The sequence below is a fragment of the Syngnathus acus genome, chromosome 1, assembly GCF_901709675.1.
Source record: "Syngnathus acus chromosome 1, fSynAcu1.2, whole genome shotgun sequence".
In the NCBI taxonomy this organism is placed as follows: Eukaryota; Metazoa; Chordata; class Actinopteri; order Syngnathiformes; family Syngnathidae; genus Syngnathus; species Syngnathus acus.
The window spans coordinates 6,559,971-6,582,992 of NC_051087.1; the positions used below are offsets into that span (position 1 = coordinate 6,559,971).

Here is a 23,022-nt window from a genome sequence, read left to right on the forward strand (position 1 = left end):
TCTTCCTCCACTTTTTCCACGCACCATTTAAGACAGCAAACACATCTCTAATCTTTGCCCTAAATACCCTTCATTCATTCTGGCTCACCGTTGGTGTCCCCCTTCACCCCATTTTTTTTTCGGAGCATAACTTTCTCTACTTCTCGCCGCCACTTCTGCCTGGCATTTTCATTATCCTGCAAATCTCATTTGATGCTCCCCATGACCTTTGACCTATGAGCTACCGACCTCTGACACACACACCCAACAGGTGATTGACCAAGCCGCTGTGTCAAATTGGTGACGTACTGTGGTCATTTTAGGCAAGATTACTTTTATGGTGTGGTGCATTTTTTAAAAAAATCTACCTGTTAATCAAATTAATTAGCTTACAAAAAAAAAACATGTTAATTATGCCACCTGGTGGACGAGCATGTCATCGTACTGTCGACCACTATATGTCGCCGACATAGATAGCTGAGCAAAGCTACATTATTTGCAGTAAATAAATTATTTTTGAGACTTCAGTTCAGAAGATATAAAAAACTTTTTTCTGATTTTGTTGGTGATGCTGGTGATCACAAAGAAAAGAGTACTTGGATGGATAAGCAAGATGTTATTTTTGAAGAACAACTTGTACGCATATTCATTCAATGTGTAATTTTTAACGCCAATTTCATATACACTTGGGAGTTACGAATGTTCAAATGTTACAATGTGATAGTGACCGTTTGACTCTGGAACGGATTATTTCCCTTTCGTTATTTCCCATGGGGGAAATAGTCAAGCCGATCTCTTTGCGGCATCTAATTGCGAGACGCATTCCTATAATTTTGTGGGGGCGGCACTTAATGAAGTGCAGATAATGCTAATATTGGATTTTACACATGTATTGAAATCATATTTTCAAATAAATCAACAGCAGCTGGTCGTCCATCATATCTGGGCTTCTTTCAAACCCATCCAGAAGCAAGTTTGTTCAAATTCAAGTAGGGCGTTTTCCGTTCACGTTTACATTTTGTCGGTATAACATCATCTTTTGTACAGGTGCCATCTCAATAATGCCACTCTGGCTTTGGCAAAGTCGAATCCCTTGCGAATGAATTGCAGCATTGTATTGGGGGATATGAATGGCAAAATCACTTCTTAGGAATGAGTGGCCTTGAGCAATTCAGACGTCAATCATGTTACTCATGCAAAGGCGAATGAATGACTCACTAACGTTGCAAGAGCTTGTTTGCACTCAAGGTGATTCCTCGTGTGGGAATAGATCAGATGGAAATACCTACCCAAAAAAAAAAATTTACAAATAAAAGTATAACTGGTTGTTTCCCTGTGAGTCGGAATGACTCCTGGACTTTTGGATAGCATCTGCTGGGAAGATGTGAAAAGAGCTCTTTTGTTTTATGTGAATGTGTGCATGAGAATTTTTTATATCTGCATTCAAAGAAACGGGAGGGGGCAGGAAATGAGACGGAACACTCAAGTGGTGAGTCGGTGCGAGTGTGCGGGCCTGTTTGTTCGTGATGGGAAGGAGAGCGAGACGCTTCGGGGGATTTAAGTCATTCTCTTGGACGGAGACTATGACAAGTTTATATAGTGCATCATATGTGAACAATCACTAAATAGATCTTCATTCATCACACTTAAGTGTCAAGGATATCAGACAGGATCCAAAAATAAATGAAAAAGTCACTCAATGTTTTGAATAATCACGGCATGCAAATAATTGAAATGTATTGAACCAATTGTGATTGAATTTTGTCACCATTATTGTAAACGTTTAGGAAGACATTCCAACTTTGACACACTACCTCCTGCTTAGATGTTCTGATTGGGACATTCTTCACCTTTCACCCCTCTCGGACCCGAGAGGTCATCAGCACTGTGGTAACTAAAAGCACCGGATTTGTTTTCTGCTGATTTCAAAATATTCTTTCACAAGAAAAAAACATCATCCTAGTTCACTGTCGAGTGTCGACATACCAAGAAGACCCACTTGTTCCCAGACCAAGGTGGCAAGTGCATGTGTGTGTGTGTGGGGGGGGGGCATCAGGGATTACAAAAGACAAAGGTTCAACCTACTAGGCTGCTAAGCAACAATGGCGTTTGGTAAACCCTCATCATGGCACAGTTTAGCTGAGGATTAACCGCTATTACATGCACACACACACACATTGAGCTCTATTTTCATAGACAACACACGTCCGCTCAGCATAAAAAGGGGCACATCTTGATTGTCATGTCAGGGCAAGTCTAGTTTAGTGGGTTTGGAAATTTGGGAGACCACAATTTGGCTTTTTTGTTTCTATAGGGTGGCTGGAAGTTGATCAGAAGGTTTGATGTCGTTAACAAATTTATGGATGGAATACATCATGTCAGAGCGGCTGTCTTAGATGTGGCCAGAGCAGGTGTAAGGTTAAGATCGACTTTCTAAATCGTCACCCCGCCATGTGAGTCTCAAAGTCACTCCTGCTGCGTTGGCCTGGTCCAGTCTGCCAAAAAAATCAACTAGAAGAAAAATGCGATGTTTGAACAATCTAAGATAAGCGTGACACTGGAAAGAAGCAAGGCAGGAAAATAACAAAACGTACAATAAAATCCAAACATCCCATCAATCTGAGCTCACTCACTGAAACAAAACCAGACTTGTGGAATTAGAGAATGTTCTCTTTTCATCTAGCGCACCATTCTTTTCATCAATCCCCAAGCATTTACTTTACAGTTTTAATAAAAGCAGAACGTCATAAAAGTTGCCTTGTCAGTTCTGTGGTCATAAAGTCCATGATTGCGCTCACACACACAGACAGACACACACGCCCGATCGGATGATTTGCGCAGCGGCTCGGCGGTTGTCCGGGATCTTGGCAAAGGTGCTGATCTTTTAGTGGGCCATCATGTTTTACAGAGTCCATCTAATGAACTGGCTCTGTTGGACCCGATCACCTTCTCTTTCCGTCTCTCCGCTCTCGCTCGGAGCAAACAGTCACAGCTGTGGTTCTCAGCACTCGACAATAGAATGCGGGGACAGAATATGTGTGTGTGTGTGCGTCTGTGCCGTGGCAAATACAGAGAGACATGGTTGCTGGGGTGCTGCCTGCCACATGGCGTCTCCAGATGCGTGTAACCTCATGCAGTCAATGTGTGTGTTGAGGACGTCGGCGTTTTAAAAAGGGAGCTATTATGGAAAGCTGACTTTTTAATTGCTTGTGTACAAACAGCTGGATTGCGCTCGTATTCGATTAAGTAAACTAATGTGATAAATGTAGCTCTTAAAAGTATGCCGCAAAGTTCCTCAACAGATTGAGTTTAACTTAATAACGTCATCATTTACGCAGATGTAGAGAGGGAAAAAAAAGAATGAGTATATAATTTACAGGAAAATTGGGGACTTGAGTCCTTCAACTGGTGCACTAAGCAAAGATTAAAAGCATAACACACGCAAGGTTTTAAAGTCTAAGAGTGAAAACAAGAATGTTCATAATAGTAGGTTGAGTAAGTGTCCGTATATATAGCAGCACTGTTGGAAGAAGTGAAGACTTTGCACATACCATCTGACCTCAATAGAAAACTTAACACGGTTCCACTTCCACGTAGAGATTCTCAAGGGTTTCATGTTATGTTTTCTAAAAATAGAATAAAGCACTGCATGGGGTCAAAGCACACACAAAAGAATTAATATTGGCTTTGCACACTAAATGACTTCCATACTTGTGACAAATGCGCTTGCAGCTTTGTGGCCGCTGAGGCGCCGGTAAAAAAAAAAGTTCATTGTGGACTAGCACACTTGTTGTCTCTTTCCGTGTATTTTTATGATCATTGTTATCCGAACGCACTTGTCATAGCAGATTCCACCACCCGACGAATAATGTTAAGGCAGACTTGTTTACGGGGGTTGAGACGCACACGGCCGCCGCTACACAAACGTGCGTTCGCGCACTGAGAGGCCGGTGGTCTGTGACAGCTGAATGGGGAGAAGTCGAACTGGGATGTATTTTTACTTTTGCCCCACACGCTAAGCAAAATGCCAAGTCTTGGCCTTGAGCAACACACACACACTTACACAAGCGTGCACGGACAGACACACAACCTCAGACATGACAGGTCGAGCCAGCGGACCGCCGGAGCGGCCGCAGAACATAAACAACTTTCACACAATGTGAATCATCTGAGCGTGTCAATATTGTTTTAGATAAATATATTCAGCTGCATTTATATATAAATCGATATATACAGTATATACCACACCATAATTATTCCCCGAAACCACAAACAACCACGACGAGTAGTTACTAGTTCCCACAGTCTGAGATGTACAGATCGTTTTACGCTCAGCACTGCGACAGAGGTGGCGGAGCAATTGGCGGCGCACGTCTTTGAATGCAACTGTTGATTTTCTGTGACTAAAACTATTTACTACCCATGAAAGGCCAAATGTAACTTTAGAGGGGAAACCTGATTCATCAGGAACACACACGCACACACACACTCGGGCATGCATGCACACGGTGAACAGCAGCTGTCGGGGTGCTAATCTCCATTAGCTACTGAACTGGCCTCAATAGAGAGTCATTGAAAATCACACGACTCCTTCTCATTCATCCATGTTCCACCACATCATTGTTGGCTAGCTTCCACAAGCACATGACCAAAATGGCATTTCAGGTTTTCCAGTTGTTTGTTTCCATGCAAGATGCAACACATGGACAAAAAGTAATGGGACGATAGCCATTGGAACTTAGAGTGTAAAAGAAAACAAGGAGTCATTGATGGGTCAAAAGTAAAAGGTACCAAACTCAGGCCCGGGGGCATCGACTTCCATGATTTTTGCCGGGATTTACCAACATTTTACAATTTTATATACAATAAATAAAAATCTTCAGATATTACAGCATTTTACAGTGGCTTAAACAACTATACTTCTCCTATACATTTTTTTTGTGTATAGTGACAATTAATGGAATATGGTTTTGGTTTCCTCATTGGCACTATTATCACGTCCACTCTTCTGTGTGTGTGCGCGCGTGTCGATGCGCGTCAGTGGAAATGTTTGTCCAATCATCTAGAACAATGTTTGTGGGATCACTGAGATTTGGCCTGGTGGTTTACAGTATTTGTCTCGGTTCATCACAAACATGTTTGATGGGGTTGAGGTCAAGGTTCACAAATTGTTCCATCCAACTACTAGTTTAACCAGTTCAACCCAACTACTGCTTGATTATTGGAATGCTTACAAGATGTAGTCCATCGAGTTCATCAATGGATTGTTTGGAGATCATTTCAACACATCTGCAGCAACCTACACTGATGAGAATTTATTTGTAAAAGGTTAAAGTGGCCTCAATAGCCATCCCTAGACATTCGTTGAGTAATAAAATGCAGACAGATTTGTGTTAGAATTGGCCCAAAAGAAATATATCGTGAGCCCTGGAAAGAGTTGCACAAACAATTCGAGTCCAATCAGTGACACTATGGAGTACATTTATCTAGATTGTGACCTGTGGAACAGATATGGATTTTTAATGAAACCTATTTGTGAAAAGGGTGGAATTCTCTTGGGCATATTCTGCCCAAAATGACATCAACATAATGTCACCAAGCCATTTGTCATCCGAGTGATGTCATGCCTTTGATACAACAATGCTTAGCAGTTTCGTGATCAGTCATAAGGGACAACGGAAATCAGGACTTACAGTCTGTGAAGCTTCGTTGTGCCCAGGAAGAGCAGCTCAGGGAAAACAGCCAGATTATTCCGATTCAGGCGCCTGAAAAAGACGAAAAACGTATAAGGAAACCACTTTTTTTTGTTTTTTCAAACCGAGGAGGTTATAAATTAGCTGTTTACAGTTTAATGTTTATAGTTTATAGAGGGACGAGGTTAGGTTTTCATGGATCGATACACTCACTAGCTTTCATTAGCTTGCACTGAGAAGACAGCCATAAACTGTCAAATAATTAGCATTCTTATGGTGTCAACCAAAGCTGCATCATTGCAGCTTATAAAACCACACGACCGTTTAGCATAAAAATCTGGATACCGAAAATAAGACAACTTCATTTCTCATTTTGTCAATGGACATGCGCCACACCCCAAAGGCCAACCACCGCCCCAAAATAAACCTCTTCCTCACATTTTGTTCAACTCCATGAACCAGGATGGAGCCTGCGTAACAAACAGATGAATCATTCCCCCCCTCATGCCGCAATCAAAAATGGTGCTGCCCAGTAATCTTGTGTGAGCATCCAAAAACAAAGTGGCCTGCAAACATACAGTGCAAACAGCCAAACAAAATGTGTGTGTGTGTGTGTGTGTGCCATATTGACGCAGCTCGTGCTTTGGGTTCCGTTAGATTGCACGGGTGCACCTAATGCTATTTGGTGACAGTCGACAAAAGAACAGACTCCAGGTTACTCTTGATGGTAACATGGCTGCCAAGCAAATAGTAAAGTGGAGAAGGTGGAAGGCAGGCGAGGCATGGGGAGAAAGACAAGAGTTCCAATGTAGGCAAGGGGGGAGATTTTCTTTTTACCACAAAGGGAGAGAAGAGAAGACGATGTGGGAAAAACAAACAGGCGGTCTGGCCGGGCTACTGAATGTGTGAAAGGGACCCCACTGAGTAAACAAGGCCCTCACAGGGGAAGAACTCACAACAGCCCGTCATCACGCACGCACATACACACGTACACACGTACAAATAGAAGCGTTGAGAGAACTCGGGTGAGTTTAATAATGCGGGTGCGATCATTTAACCCTGCTTGAGTGGAGTGAAGAGGTTTGTGTGCTGATGTCTGCAGGCGGATGTGCCTTGATGTGAGTCAGGGGAGAGAGTGAGGCAACTGAGTGACACAGTGAGTGAAAGGCTGCTGAAACTGTTTAACCTCGACACATACGCACGCACACACACATTGACGAGGCCGAGCAACAGATGCCAGCCGTGACCGGATGAGCGTTAAATAAAGGAAAAGAAATTGGGGGTCCACATAAAAACGTGACCCCAAAACTCAAGGTGGGCCGTACTTTGAGGTACCTGGGCCGTCAATTTCCCCATGTTAATTTGGAAGAGGACTCTTAATCCTCCCCTCTGGACGCATCCATACTGACAAACATCTTCACACAGGTTCACATTTGCAGTTCTACCAGAGCCCTATTATAAATATTTAACAGAAGTATGTTTCTAAATTATTCACCCCTTTTCCCTTAACAGCTGCTCTGGAGGCTAAGAGGCTAAGAGCCCTACGTCCTGTAGAGAGGCCCCAACAATCCCGGCAGGTCTTGCCTATCCCGGGAGTGCCCGTTCGGTGGGCTAGACTTCCCCCGAGGACGCTTTTGAGGCTACTTCGGATGAAGGTGTGGAGGAGAAGTGCTATGAGCTCATCCTCTTAAAATAGATATGATGCTGTCAGAGAATGAAGATGCAAACCAATCTGTTGCACCGATACACACTAATAATCACAAGAACTCACGAGGGAAAACACGAGGTACACTTATATATGTTTGTAGTCTGTCAGAAATTACAAATAATTCATTTGCATATCAAATCAGTCCATCCCATCAAAATAAACTGAAATGCCAGAAAGAAAAACATCACTATATGGTATCAAAACACAATAACATTTCATTTCCAAAAAATATGCCATTGGGCAAAGTGTGTCTGAAAGAGGCTGAAGACACAAGTCGGAGGTGTGAGAGTCTCCCGCAACTAGTGAATGTCTCGCTGCAGCTTGGTGATAATCCCCGCACTCATAAACAGATGCTCGAGCGACACAAACTACACAGTAAATACCCACAAGCTCCCACGTACACATTGCGGCATTTTGTGTGGCCGAGCATTCAAAAACATATTAAACACACACTTAGTCAGTTTTCACACTTCACAGCCTCGCTCATATGAAGTGAGTTGCAGTCTGTGGCCGACAAGGAAAACAAACAAATCACCCTGGAAAGCAATTATTACAACGCCAAAACCAGCAGTGTTGTTAACACATTAAAATTTGTACCAACAAATACCATCTACCACAAATGCACACAAGCTAGTGATTGCCCAAAGGCCTTTACGAAACTTTTCTCTGAATGTCAGCATGCACAAGCACTCAGTGGCTACAATTTCTGGCACACCTGTACAAGTACTGAGAATCTGGGCGACGAAAAGGAAAACAACAGGGATTATAATCTTGCGAGAAAAAGAACCTCATGGGAAAACAAGTTATTACAAGAGTGCAGTTAAATAAAGCTCAAACTCATAATTTTTTGGAAATCCCATGGCAGGAGCCAAATAAGAACTGGATGGGCTAAAAAATATATTTGTTCTGAAAACAAATGTGATGTAATAATAAAAAAATTACGATGTTCTCATAAAATTACACATTGTCACACACCACAACTATTTTTTTCTTGTAAAATGATTTAACTGAGCATTATTGAATTTGATCAATTTCAGCTTTTGTACTGGAGCCAATTAGTCTGTGTTGTGTACCTAATATTGTGGCCCATGTTTCCCTCCAACACAGGCGTGTGAGTCAAAAGAGACTTCATTGCACTCAAGATTCAACCAATCTTATCTGATCTCAAAGAGAATGACAGATAGCATCTTTGCATTCAGTCTCTTCATCCAGGCTTTGACCAGCAAGCATCATTCAAATTCATTAGGTGTGATATGAGCAAACAAGTGTTTAGCAAACAAAAAAAAATTGGCTGCTGCAGTGCGCCCAAAAGGGAAATCTATCTCCAATGCCTTTTTACAAAGGAGCACGCCACGCAAGTAATTTCAGGCTCTGCTGCCCAATAAACGAAAACGAAGCGTGCACACACACATGCACACACACATGCCATCAACCGCAACAACGCTATCACTCAAAGCCCCAGCGAATGATTTAAGTACAGTACATTATTTCAAATTATTTTTGGTATCCACGACAGACAACTGATTCTGTGCTATTTACTGTGTCAAAGCATGACAACACAATCACTTACATTCAATCTCTTGTGTAATCTTTCTTGATAGACGCATTTCAAGACTTGTAATAATACTCGGGCAATTACTGTACTCACCACTGTCAGTTTGATATTTGACATGTGATCACTCAATTACTGGCTAGTTATCTTCTCATTCATCTCTAATGTGTTCCGAAATCCCATAATCAGAGTCTCTTCCTTAGGGTGTGACTCTTCACAGGTGTTGGACAGCCACCGTATATTATTCAAATGTTAGATGATGATAAGAGGATCAAGTCGTCGCCTTCCTTTTCTACCCGCAGGGAAGAATGTGTGACATTCCGATATGTGCGGGACAATGGAAATAGAGAGCGAGAGAGACGGGCAGGTATTGAAAAATATCACAAGAAAGGGGGAGAAGAAAGTGTGTGAAAATGTATCTGTGTGTGTGTGTGTGTGTGTGTGTGTTTTTTGTAGGGAGAAGAATCCAACCGATAGTGACAGTGTAGCCTTGCGAAAGAAAATGCACATGCATGAGTGTATCCAAACCTGCGAGGGTGTTAGTGTATGTGCACGTGTATGTTGTGACATGCCTATCTCCTGCACACCTCCTTACACCCCACCTCCACACCCTCCAGCTACTGGCCCACACCTGACCCCACCCGGGCTAAGCCCTGCAGGGCCTGTCACTAAGAAAAAAAAAAAAAGGAGGGGGAGCGTTTTCCAGCCTGGTGGGGGGTAGTCACTGTGGATTCATCACCCCAGCTTAGGAGCCTCTCCTATGGGCAGTGGTGCCCAGCAGGCTCCCTGTTGCCTCCTGGAGGATGGAGGCCTTTGAAATCGGCCCCCAGACTCCAGACTTGGGAGATGGGCCATTGTCCGGCAGCTGCGGGGGGGCATTGATGACTGGCTCCATCATTGTGTTTGTGAACATGCAACGCCAAAGATGGTGAATTACAGTTGAAGACCCTTACGCGGAGCAAAAGAAAGAACCATGTAGTGTCAGAAAGTTAGCCGCCGTCAAAGCTGTTTGTTGCCTTCGGAGACGAAACGAACAAAGAAACAAGCGTATCCTGTTAGACAACACAAAATTACTACGCTCTTTGTTCACTTGTCTGTTTTAAGCGTACAAGTCGTGTAGCAGGTCAGTCTGACCCTGGACGTTTTTTATTCACTTGTTCTCTTTGCATGCCAGGAAACAAAATGGGATAGCCCACAAAATCCTACTTAGATTAGACTCCAGTACATAAAACAGGTCAGTCTAACTTAACTATATGTAAACTCAATTTCTGCAATTCTGGGAGCAACACAACAGCCACAACATGAAGCTGACGGGAAATTTTTGAGTCAGCCTGTGCACTGTTTGCGTAGAGGGAAATTGAATTTTTATCCTATTACAGCCTCCACTCTTCCGGACAGACTATCAAGAAAATTTTGTTCACTGATGTTTGACGTGAAAGAGGGTCTGGCTCACAATCGCTGTTCTGTGTTTGATGGGGTACTGGGACACATACCAAAATTCCTTCATGGCTTTGTGCATTGGGGCCCGGTCATGTAACCCAAACAGGTCTTCGACTATATCTTAGTCCTTGCACATGTACGTACCTTCAATCATTTCTAATGTATTCAGAAACAAATCTCCAAATTGACGTTACAGGGACTTTGAGATTCGGGGGGAGCTAAGGGGATTAGCTCAACTCGTGATTGACTTCTAAATTGATTCAAGGATGTGCCCTGATGCTGGTCTGCGGCTTTGTCGATGCATGCGCTGCATTTTGCAACACGTCTTAAAAGCTTGACTCCAGACCCCGTCTGACTCCGTCGACTGCATTCCAGTGTGTCGTTGCTTGTTGGTCAGACAACACACGCACACACATTTAGATATACAAGTTGCTCAAACATCAAGCAAGGTTGACAGTCCACACAATGGACGTTTCACCAGTCAGGGGTCCGCACCCCCCCTTCCCTCTTGCTGTTGTCTCTATGCCAGACTCGCTGTGGCCGCTTTCAGACAACCGAGGCTTAATTATGCCATAACTGCCGGAGGGTTGGATGCTAAATACCAGCGAATACACCATCGCACCGCAACAACCTTTCACTGCCGCTTACTTGCAGCTCAATATCTTCATCCCCAGATTGGCCTTTCTGATTTGGAGCATGTCCCAGGTAAAGTCATGTGTATGTGTCATTAGTGCATGAAAAAATATAGTGAAAAAAATACTTCCTATTGCATGATGTTATTAAAAGCGAAGACAGTTTGCGATTTTGGTCCAGATTTTAAATCTACACACATAATTTGCAGGCTATGAAAAAAAAAAAAAGTGGCTCAATGGCCACTGCCTGAGTTGCACCTGTTTATTATTTTGAGACACACACAAAAATGTCACTCACAGTCTCTCCAGCTCCTTCAGGTCCTGGAATGCTCCTCGCTCGATTGTGGTGATTTTGTTCTCCATAAGCTGCCTGTAGGGAGAAGCATAAAAGAGTAAGATAGTGTGTAGTCGAGACACCCCAAAACTATCGGAAGTCGAAATGAGTGTGGCGAGTGTGTCTTAATGGAGTCAGAAAAAAAAAAGGAGTTTGACAAGAAGTCACAAGAGATTGGTTTCTGAGATGAAAGTGGTTGCTGTGGGTGTGGAAAAAGAAAGAGATTGATGGAGATGAAAGGTGATAGATTGTTGAAACAGCATCAGGGAGAAAAGACAATCAGCAGGCGGTCGATCGCCGCCTGGAATTTACTTTAAAACTCAACGCAGACTCATCTATCATCCAATTTAGTCCGTGTCTAACCTTCTAGCTCTGACTACTCATTCACTTACTCCAGAATGCTGACCAAGCCCGCTTGCACAAGCACACATTTTGATGCAATCACATGACAAACACAAGGTGCACACCCGTGCAAGCCGATGACCGGAAGCAAGCGCACACACTATGTCCTCAACAAGGACATAATCTCCCGAGGAATTCTAACAATGTGTCTCCGCTGCGATTCACTTTTGAATAGTGAGTCACACACGCGCAAACACGCGCACATGTTCTTACTTGACTCGATCCCCACTTTCACCCTCCCCTCAGTCCTCCCTTCATTCGTGGTTGCGCGTAATGACAACCTTCCTTTCTGCTCAACCTCCATCACTTCCTCGCTGGGGCGTTAATCATTGCAGCGCATGGGCCCCCGAGGCCCTACCGTTGAAAATACTACCCCCCCCCCCCCCCCTCACTACACTGGCAGATTAACAGGTGCCTATATGTTAAAATGCACACGCATGACTCACTTAAAGCGACCAGACCCCCTCTCGGAGTCTGGCGCATTGCGCGTCGGGTAAGTGGACGAGAAAAAAAAAAAGAGTGCAAGTGCAAAAGGACAGTTATAGGAGAAAAACTCAAGAAAAACAAAAAAGCCACTTACAGCACGCGCAGATTCCTCAGTCCAGCAAAATCGCCCTTGGTGATTTTAGTCAGGTTGTTAGCGTACAGGTCCCTGAAAAAGAAACAGTAAAAATAATGCAGCCTGTCGAATATTTATTTTCTATAAAACTTGCACAGTGACCCGCATATCAATGTAATTTAAGCATAGGCTGTTGCCGCTGCATTGCAGGCAGGGCCAGTTTTAATTTGATCTTTTTCTAATAGAATACAGCCTGTTAAACTCGAAGCCCACTTGGCTCCCAAATCCGTTTTTGATTAACTGACTGGTCTGCAGACAAAACCGATGTGGTCTCGGGTGCAGCGCTAATGCAACAGTGCAAAACCACCAAACAAGACCACATCACGCATGCATGGCCCTTCGCCGGTCCCCACGGTGAAAGCATATTTTGGTGGGCGTTTTAACACGTCAATAGAAATTATGTACAAGATGATTTGTCATACAATGAAATTCCCCTTACTGCTTATTGAAATATTGAATGGTGATTTTTTTTTTGTTAAGATAAAGTCAGTTGATTAATTAAGACATCTATCGTCAAATAATTCATAGTTTTATATTTTTCCGAGGAAATACATGCATTTAAACTGCAGTCAAAGTATGCACTTACAGCCGTTCAGTGTTACGGGGTATATTCCTGGGCACGCTGCGGAGCCCTTGGCCGTGACAGTCCACTGTGGTCCCGGTGCAGGAGCACTGAGTCGGGCACGGTTGTCCGGCTGCGCCCCAGCCGGACAGAGCGACGGCCAGGACGGCCACCAGCAGGGCTCCCGGCATTGCGGCAAGTGCAAAAGTGAGGCGCAAAATAGCAAGAGAATGAAAAAGATCCTGGAAAGTGTTCAGCAAACTCAGCGGGATGCCGTCCTCCTCGTCGTCTCTAAAATTTCACGTCCTAAATTTACATTGGGGTCTCCTGAATGGGGGGTGCGATGATTTAAAAACCGGGAGTGGGGTCTCCCAGAAGGGAGCTCTGAGAGGCGGTTGAGCGACTCTGGCTGCGCTACAGCGGGACAAACTTCCACATGTCCGCGGCATGCAGCGGCCGAACCCCCTGGTACCTCGATCCTCCTTGTCCTGATCCACAGAAGCCTCACGCACTTACACACTTTAAGTGCACCCCTGCACACGCACATGCACTCCCTTACACGCACATACTCCAGGTAAAGCTTTCTTGTGATAATTAATTCAAACCACCGTCCAGCGAAAAACAACAGGAAAAAAAAAAAAAAACGACTTAGAAAAGGTGATGTGGACGTACTGGTTCTGAATGCTTGGCAGTCGGTCACAGGTACCGGTAGTGGTATCGGTAACGTGAAGGAGGACTCAAGTTCGCCAGAGAGCTGAGCGCAACAAGACAATCCAACTGAGGAAGCCTGGTGCGTCAAAGCGCTGCAGTCCACAATGTCTGGTTGAGAGACGCTGGAGGAGGGAGAGAGAGAGAGAGAGAGAGAGAGAGAGAGAGAGAGAGGGGGAGAGGAGAGAGAGGGGAGCGAGAAAGAGAGAGAGGAGAGAGAGAAAGAGAGAGACGCTGCAGATCTAAAATACGTTTAGTAAGTGGAAAAAGAGAAAGATTGGTAAATGTACTAAATTAAAAAGGCAAATATATAGTTTTTGATAACTTGACACAACATTTATCAAACCTCTGCAAAGAATATTGTCCACTTTCATTAACCCAGGCTTTACTGTTGAATTTTCTATATTCGTTTTAGATATCTTGGATCCTTTTGTAACTATGCGAAGCACATTGCATTACCTTTTGTATTAAATATGCTGTATAAAAAAAGCTGCCTTGCCTTGCCTAAACTAGCTAATAATATTAACTTTAAAAATGAACCTTGCCTGTAGGCGTTTTTAATTTTACAGAGAATTTTTGATGTGAAAAGTTGGTGGTGTATTATTTGCACAGAACACAATGCGTTGGCTATGAATCATTCTCGGAGCTGACAATATTAATCAGGGCTGGGGAATATTTTGCATCTCCATATCCGCCACGGTATTGATGCTAGTGATCACGTTCCATCCTTTCTATCCCTCAAGAATTTACCCGGGGGGAAAAAACAAGACTCATATGGAGGAAATCATAGCGACACACTCAGAAAGCAAGTCACATTTAGAGGAAGACAACACATACAAAGAACCTGATGCTTTATTTAGGCGTCTCCTCCAAGGTGATAAAATGGGGGACACCCGTCGTCCCACATTGGAGTTCAGTTGCAGGACTTCCAAGTAGCCAAATAATCACGTGCAGTATCTAAGACACCGAGAGGCCATGTTGCTTTTTTAGCATGCTCAGGGCATCGGTGTCTAGTTTGGGAGACGCATTAATGGGAACGTGTGAGGATTTACACTTGGCTTTTAACATTACATTACTAGAGCAAGAAGAGGTGCATTCATGCTCGGTCTATTTCCAGCAGTAGTGCCTCAATTAAAACATGGTGAACCATTTATGTGCGTGACAAAATTGGGAGAGGAAGGAGAGAGCCAGACGGCTTCGTCCGGACACTCGCTGCATTTCTGACATTGACGCATTTGTTTGAATTCCAATCTAAATGCTCAATTGTACTCTCTTAAGAGTTGTGCGTCCAAGGTGACAAGCCCACTTAAAGGTGTTTAACTTTGACAGCTATGGAGAAGGTGTGACTGGAGGGTCACCCATGGCAATAATTCATACAGGAAGTGAGGGAAGACCAAAAGAAGAAAGAGAATGACATGTTGGTGCTTCAGGGGACGGGACTTGTTTGGACATACCTGACATGACCTGTCCTAACCTTCGACACTTACACACATAATGTTGCCTCAAATAACACCTGAAACACAAGTTAACAACAATTACACACAATCTGAATTGTGCAGATACAATAAAAACTTTTTTCTTTCACGACGAGTCTCACAATGTCTGTCGGTGCGACATGAGACTCAATGATCGTTTAGCAATGAAACTACTTGGCACATAAAATTGAGGCTGATTTGATCCCGCAGGATGTACATATCATAACGGCCTTTGTGATCCACTGACCTCTAGCAGCTGCCGGTGTGGCGGGAATTGCTTCGAGGGATGCTCCGAGGCACTGGAGAGCTAATCAGTGCGATAACAGCTGGTCTGGAATTGGTCAACCAAGATCATCCCGCCTCCTCCTGTGTACGGAATACTTCCACTGGTCAACAATTTTATTTTAATCACAAATGCAAAAATATTGAGACCACTTTTTTTCAGACCGATACCAGTATGACTCCTCAATTTTTGAGTATTCACCAATACTGATACCTTTTGCAAAAAATGCTTCCAATTTGTAATGTTCTTCAGCTAATATTTTCCTTTACACAAATCCATTTAAGGTTGAATTTTTCTGTGTGCATTGGTTTGTAGTCGAACCTCCACCGCTGCCATTATCAGGTCAAAGGAGAAAAGCAAGTTCCAGTATTAAATGTGCACTGATGTGGAATTTGGCAGGTCGGAAGTACTGAATGGCTGCTAATGAGATTCTGTCTGTCCAATACAATGTTGATGCTCCTCAATCAAGTCTGTTGATTTAGAAGCTGTTTGTGTTTGTTTTATGGCCATGCAATAAAGTTGGTGTGCGGGTCAGTGTGTGTGTGTGTGTATGTGTGTGTGTGTGTGTGTGTGTGTGTAGGTCAACCACCTGGCCTCAAAACAGCTGCTACTGAGACACATGCAGCTCAAAGCTCACCCTTCCACACAAACATAGAAACACTCACACACAGTCACACGACATAGTGTGTATTAATTAACCACATTTGCATGTATGTGCGTGCGTGCGTGTTTTTTGGACTGATTATCGCATCATTAAAAACCAATGCTGTTTGCGTTTGGACTGCCATTGTCAACACAAAGGTTGGTTACACAGCTGTATTAAGAGACACACACACAGACACACAGACAGACTCGGAAATATGCAGACAGAGCGATGCCAAAACACACAAACAATAAAAACAAAAACTTCTTGTGTCTCACATTCCTTCCCTTCCATACTGTCAATTTTAGAAGCATCCGGTAGGAGTGCTGAAACTGGACTGATTCGTGTGTGTGTGTGTGAAAGACCAACTAGCTTTCTTGCGATGGAACTGAATATGGTCATACACACATGTACTAAGACACACACAGTCCCAAGCAGCCTGCGGAGATGCTGAGAGGGTGAATGGGATCCGCATGAAGGGACTGGTATGTCGGAAACGTTTTCTTGTCGCTGGAGGATGGCGTGTCGGGTTTCACGTGTCAGTTAAGTCTGTGTTTGGAAAATAGTTCATCACTGCACGTCACATGAAAGACATCAAGACAAAGTACAAGAGAGATTTGTACTTTTCATTTCTTAAAAAAAAAAAAAATCATAGATCACAATTGGGTGAGGAATGCATTAAATGTGATTTTCAACGAGATGATGAAATTTCAATCGCAACGATATCCCAGCCAATGAAGAGAAACACTATTTCAGATGAATCTAATGTGTAGATTAAAAGAACGCATTTAAACAAGCATGCTGACATACTCCACTTCAACAATAGTTTGAGCTATTGCAATCCTCTCACACTATTATCTTTCATTGTTTTCACTCTGCTGCTGTTCCCTGGAGCAAACTAAGTGACCCAGTCACCACCATGTTAAAATAGCCTGTAAGTACAAAAACAAACACGTGCGTGAAGCTAATTGTGCGCTGTCTAGTGCCGGCTCGTTGAGATGCAACACTGAGACAAGAGATTAAATATATGTCTGAATCCAAAGCCAAATTGGGGAGTAGAAGATATCCCTTGTCTCGACAGAATTGGAGAGGCGGTTGTGGTCTAGGTGTGGGTGTGCAAATAAACACGGACAGACTAGACTACTAATGACGCTTTCATCTCTTTGTCTTCCCTCCATGTTCCATTGTTGTTTTTCCATCGAGCCAAATGAGGATTAGGTGCTAAATGATGATATATATATTCTCATTTTTCAGTATGCTTATTGAGCAGCAACACCAAATAGGAGATTCATAACAAATAAACCATAGCAAAACAAGTGGGACGCAGGTGTAGGTGTAAAACGAGGTTTAAGCAAAAATAAAAATTGGAACAATAAAACAGTGAAATTTTAGAAAGAATAAGAAATTGAAGATGGAGATGTAAAAAGGGCTAAAAAAGGTTCCAGACAAACAAAGCACTCTACCTTAACAACTCATTTACTAGGAGATCAATTAAAAATAGGATAAAAATAGTTTGAATTCTGCATTTGTTTTTCCATTCTTTTATAATCAGCGGGATCGAAAAAGACAAGTTGCACAAAATGCAGCCTTTTCTTCCATTGCTGATCTCATAGTATCTAAAACGGAGTATGGATTCCATCCACTGTGCATCAGTAAAGTTGTTTCCAAAGCTTGACATTTACAGTGGAGTAGCATCAGACTGTTGAAAAAAAACACAATATCCGAGTATACTTGTCAACAAGCGACGACCCAAATAGTCACTCTGGACAAAGTGTCTTGCCACATTTGTTTTATGTCTTCCACGACGGTGTGAAACAACGATGCCTCACTGATGCTTGTAGTCTATGTTTCCATCTTTGATGCATACTTTGGAGAGTAGCGATCAGCACAAGTGAGTGAATGAGTTATAGCCCTTGTAAGCTGTGCTGAAGACATGGGTCTTAACTTCTGACGCGCTGCATAAATCACAGATCTCCTGCAGATGAGTCTTCATACGAGACGACTCTTTTCTGTCAGATGATGTGAAGGATGAAGTGCCGAGTCCCGTGTCCTGAGAGAGTGTGAGTAGTTCACGTGTGAATAAATCATGTGAGACACATGAAACGCATTGCGAGGGCCCAACAAATAGCAAGATGGTTCGAGGAGGGGATGATTTGGGAGTAAAAAGGTGAGGTATGAGACAAAAGGTAACAATGGTAGGTGAGGTGGGGACGGGAAGAAAAATAGGTAGGGACCTTTCAAGGGGGGCGAAGGGGAAACACCGAAGCCGAGGGAGCGAGAAAGAGCAGTGTGGGAAAAATCAATAAGTGCTGTGGAGTGAGTGACTGAAAAAGACAATGTGTCCTGCCTGACCCTCCGTTTTCCTTTTCGCTAATGCGTGTCCAAACCAGCACACATGTAAATAACATATTTGCACATTGATTTTCAGTCGGAGGTGGCTCAATATTTTGTCCTGAGAAAATGATTTGACAGATAATCAGTCTTGAATCTAGCCATAAGAAAAAATGGTGACTTCATCATGTTGTGATAATGTCATATTAAGTGAAATATTTATATCAATGGAGATGCAATATCTCCTATATAAATAATAATAATTATTATAGTTAATCAATTGTTGTCTGTATGCATCCAGAAAATATTCACCGCCGTGCCTTCTCCACATTTTGTTACATTACAGATGATTTCATAAAGGAATAAAAAATTTTCTCATCACAATTGTTGACACAAGAGCCTGTAATTGCAATAAAGGAAATCTTAATTTTGCCAATTTAGTACTAGTAAAAAAAACTATGAAGTAATTATGGCAAAAGTATTTCCAGCCTTTTCTGTGCAGAACAAAATTCAGTTACTTCATAACTTGTCTTCTAATATTACTATCCTGTATAACGATCAAGTGTCCAAATACTTTTGTTCCTTTTGTCTATGTGTCCTTGAGCATGCACAATTGCAATATATTAAAGTCAATGCCAGCAAGCTAATGGGCTAAAAGTTCATTAGCGTCCCTCTGTCAACATTATGAGAAAAGACAGATGGAACAAAAGCACTCTTAGAGCAGCAAATGTCTTCATTCCCGCTTCCACCTGTTTTCCTCACCAACTTCCTCCTTGTCGCTGCCACCTAAGAGGTCATGTTCACACGCAAGCAAATGGCTGTGGCACACATTTTCTCCTTTTTCTTTTTGGTCAAATGTCCCCAAAGGAGCTCCCTCTCTTCATTGATGTGATATTTTAGCACGCCTCCAGGCTAGTGGCTTTCACACACCGTCCACTTCATGTTTTTGTGAAGCAATTGTAAAGCTGGCTCAGTACGCCATTGTCCAAATCCAACTACTGAATTCTGTTCCTCCATCTGCCCCCAAGCGCCTCTCGGGGGGTTGACGGGGGGGTCAGAATAAGAGAAGGTCGCCTATCATCTCCTTATCGCCCCTCTTGGAGTCATCCAATCACTCCGGTTATCCTTCCTGTCCCTTCAGTGGGATGCCTGCTTTGTCGCTCTGCTGTCAAGTTTTGGGGTTAATTGAGGTCTGAACAGCAGGAGGGAAATTATGATGGGGGCAAAAACAACTTTGCAATATCATTGTAAACAAAGAAATGAGAATAGATCTTACTCTGTAGACATACAGCAACTGATTAAATAAAAAAACATTCATACTGTTACTATGTAAAAATAAATGAGCTAATAACAATACATTCTCTCCAAGCTCATTTAGTCTTGGAATTTTAGTTTCATTTAAACAATATGCTTTCATTGTACAGTGTCATGTAAGATTTCTTTTTGCATAAAATGTGTTCGTTCTTTGTTGCTGCACAAAAACAAAATGGCCACAAAATCAGTATGACACGATTTATCGTGGCACGGCCAGTTGACCTTTTGGGTTGTGTTACAGCCGTAATGTGGTTGGTGCGCCTCTCGTCTCGTTAAGATTGGATGCAAAGGGTTACGCAAACACATGGGCGAAATTTTGTTGAATACGACCTGGAGTGTGAGTATTTGTCATGTGTGTTTAAATGTGTGTGTGTGTGCATGCGTGTGTGTGTGGTTTGCAGTAGAGTTGCTGACTGAAGCGGAAGTTACATGGTGGGAAGCTTTGTATCAAACACTGACATTTACCTTTCTGGATCTCCTGTTTGATGCACACGCACACACACACACACACGCTCACACACTTCAATAGCTCCACATTACAGAAAGTCTTGCATGCAGTCACAAAAGAAATATGCCATCAACTAACTTAATATTACTGGAGGGAATTTAAACCACACGCACACGCACACACACACGCACACACACGCACACACACACAACATATTGTATTTTGAAAATAAGATAAATGAATTGGACAGCTAATTAAAACACTACATGAGTTCAAGTGGTTGTTGAGTATCACCAGTTAACGTTCCCAATTAATATTTACCGCCTGGGAGGTCTCTTTTAATCATCAATAAGCCTTTTGCATGGGAGAAGTGATGTCAATAGCTCTTTTTAGAACTGTTAATGAAGTTGATTTAAAAAAAAAAATAGATTGCTAGTAATATCATGATCAAAAGAAATAATTAACTCATAAGTCATTCGCAAAACAGCCCCGCTCCCAGGAGGAAATTAATTCCTAGGTTTTATGCTCTGATATTATATCCGATAGGGTTATTATTATTATTTTTTTTAGCATTTTAACATTTCAGGATGTTTTCATCTCCTCTCTATAATACTTCTCGTGGGACTGGAGTGAGTCATCTTAATGCAACCTCTAAGATTTCCTTCACTCTCGAGTCTTACTTATCTCATCTCTCAACTTCAGAGCTGACCGCCTTTAAGTCACAGGATGATGAAATCAGTTTCAGTGTGCCACTTTTAGCGCACTGCTTGCACAACAATAAATGCTCCTCGGCCTTTTAGGCAAAGCTCCAAATGTAAAATAAAAGATCATGAAGGTAAAGTGCTGCTCTACAGTGGCGCATTTTCTTCCTTCTTTTTTTCTAACCAGTTGAATCGGTTAAGGTGGAAATCACAAGACAACAGCACTTCATAAAAAAGTCAACTGGGTGCATTATAATGTTTTGGGATGAAATTCCATGCATGCACAATCCCTGTCATCAGCAACCACACACTCGCGGGGTTTTCCTTGTCTCTACTTGGGCCAACTGAGAAAAACAAGTGTGGGAAGAAAGTGACGGGTGGATGGAGTTGAAAAAGAACAGAAATTAAACGAGAGAAAGATAACCAGTATGAGGAATCAAAGTGATGAAACATTTGTGAAAAGTCTCTTTTCAGAGATCCTGTACTTAATACGCAATGTTTACATTCATCTAAATGATACGCACATTTGCATGCATAAAAATATGTGCATGTCTGTGTGAACAACTACTGTGTGACCTTGTCCTTCATTTCTTTTTCCAAAACAAACTCAGACCACATGTTTCCCTAACAAATAATAGAGTGGAGACTAAAGTCAGGAAAGCCCCTTAGAGTTGGCCAAACGCATTCTCTACTTAGGAGCGCTGACAGCATCCATTATGTCTCAACCAGTCTCTTTCTCACGTGTCAAACATCATACCTGGCTGAGATGGACTTGGCTCAGCGTGAAGTGGACGATGGGAAATGAAGTTCCTGCTGCGAGTGTATGATGTGACCTCCGTGAAATATGATGAGGGCATGCGCAGTTGGAAAGCCAGCCCCCCCCAATCCCCCATAGAAGAAAGAAAGCCCAATATTTTTAGTCTCTGTGTGGCTACTGCAGCATGAGAGAAGGTGAGACTGTGAGCGTTTCCCTTCAGACCATCTCTGGGATAAAAGAAAGGCTGAAAGGAAAATAAAGGAGCTGGTGAGATAAAACGAGAGGATAAACATGAAGAGACAGATAAGTGAGAAGATTAAACGGAAGGAAAACGGTGCCACCTACACTTTTCTTCTTACTGAGGCAGGAAAGACACACACATTACCATGACAACACAAACAAACATCAAAATGGGCTTCACTATGGTGTGTGTGTGCAAGTTGTGAGAGTGTGACAGCTATCTTTGTGAAGATGATAAGAATGGAAAGGGATGGATCCTTGCTCTCTGAGAAGTCTACTTGGTTGCGATGTATCAAACACTTTAGCCCAATTCTGTCAATTATTTCCTGTTTTTCAGTTCTGTCATTTTGGTTACTTTTTTGGGTTGCCGTGGTTCTTGGAAAATTAATATTAAAAAAAGAAAAATGCAGTTATGCAGTGCAGTCTCTTCTAAGCAAAAAATGTTGCTATTATTTTCTGCAAGTGTACCTAATGGTTTGTCCCGTGAGTACACTGTCGACTCCAGAAGAGTGTAATTCAAGTTCAAAGAGGAAATGATCATAAAAAGCATTTTGGATTTGCTGCGGTTATCTATGATGTGATCAGTTGGTGCAGGTTCCGTGTGTGAGTCTGGTTCTACTCACTCTTTTACGAGTGAGCCAGCTCAGCATCCTGCAGGAAGAAAATGACATTGGGCTGTCGGTAAAGATGGAAAGCAAAGTCAAAAAACAGCTCAAAGTTGGAAGCTTCCTGCTTGTCAAGTCTTTACTGACTTGATTTTGAACATCCTCGGATTGCCATCGCTGGCTCGGATGGACGGCAAGTTCTGAAGAAAGAAATAACGTCCAGGTTGCTTTCCCATTAGGAACAAGCGTGGATATCCGAGTTTACAAATATCTGCTTGCCAGTTGTATGACTCAGCAGCAAGATGTGGAGGTCCGCATAACTCTCCTCCGCGTCTGACTGATATCACTCTGCACACTTGCCCTGATCTGGAAATAATCATTTCCTGTGAATTGGGAATATCGTGTCATGGACATGAAACTCTTGTCTGTTTTCATTCATCACAGACGACGTAGCACATGTTTGTGCGTCTTTTCCATTCACCTTGAATGACGTGCTGCTAGTTTGCTGTGGGACCGTGTTATGCTTCATTTTGATGTGTTCAACCTGCATGGGGGTGAACTTCATTCTTTGTCTGCTTCTCCATCTTAATTGTTTC

The 23,022-nt window shown here is 42.6% G+C and overlaps 1 protein-coding gene across 9 annotated transcripts in view; it reads right to left on the reverse strand.

Annotated features, from left to right (window-relative positions):
• Positions 1-14,619, reverse strand: part of slit2 (slit homolog 2 (Drosophila)) — a 63,303-nt gene extending 48,684 nt beyond the window's left edge. For 2 of the 9 annotated variants that reach the window (XM_037261355.1, XM_037261344.1), the window contains exons 1-5: positions 14,474-14,619; positions 12,946-13,754; positions 12,321-12,392; positions 11,303-11,374; positions 5,673-5,744 (exon numbers count right to left, since the gene is read on the reverse strand). In XM_037261355.1, the coding sequence (XP_037117250.1) occupies positions 5,673-5,744; positions 11,303-11,374; positions 12,321-12,392; positions 12,946-13,112 (383 nt within the window). In that variant the 5' untranslated portion in view covers positions 13,113-13,754; positions 14,474-14,619. The remainder of the gene's footprint in view (positions 1-5,672; positions 5,745-11,302; positions 11,375-12,320; positions 12,393-12,945; positions 13,755-14,473) is intronic. The other 7 variants (XM_037261396.1, XM_037261373.1, XM_037261382.1 and 4 more) reach the window with 6 other exon arrangements.
• Positions 14,620-23,022: the final 8,403 nt, after the last annotated feature.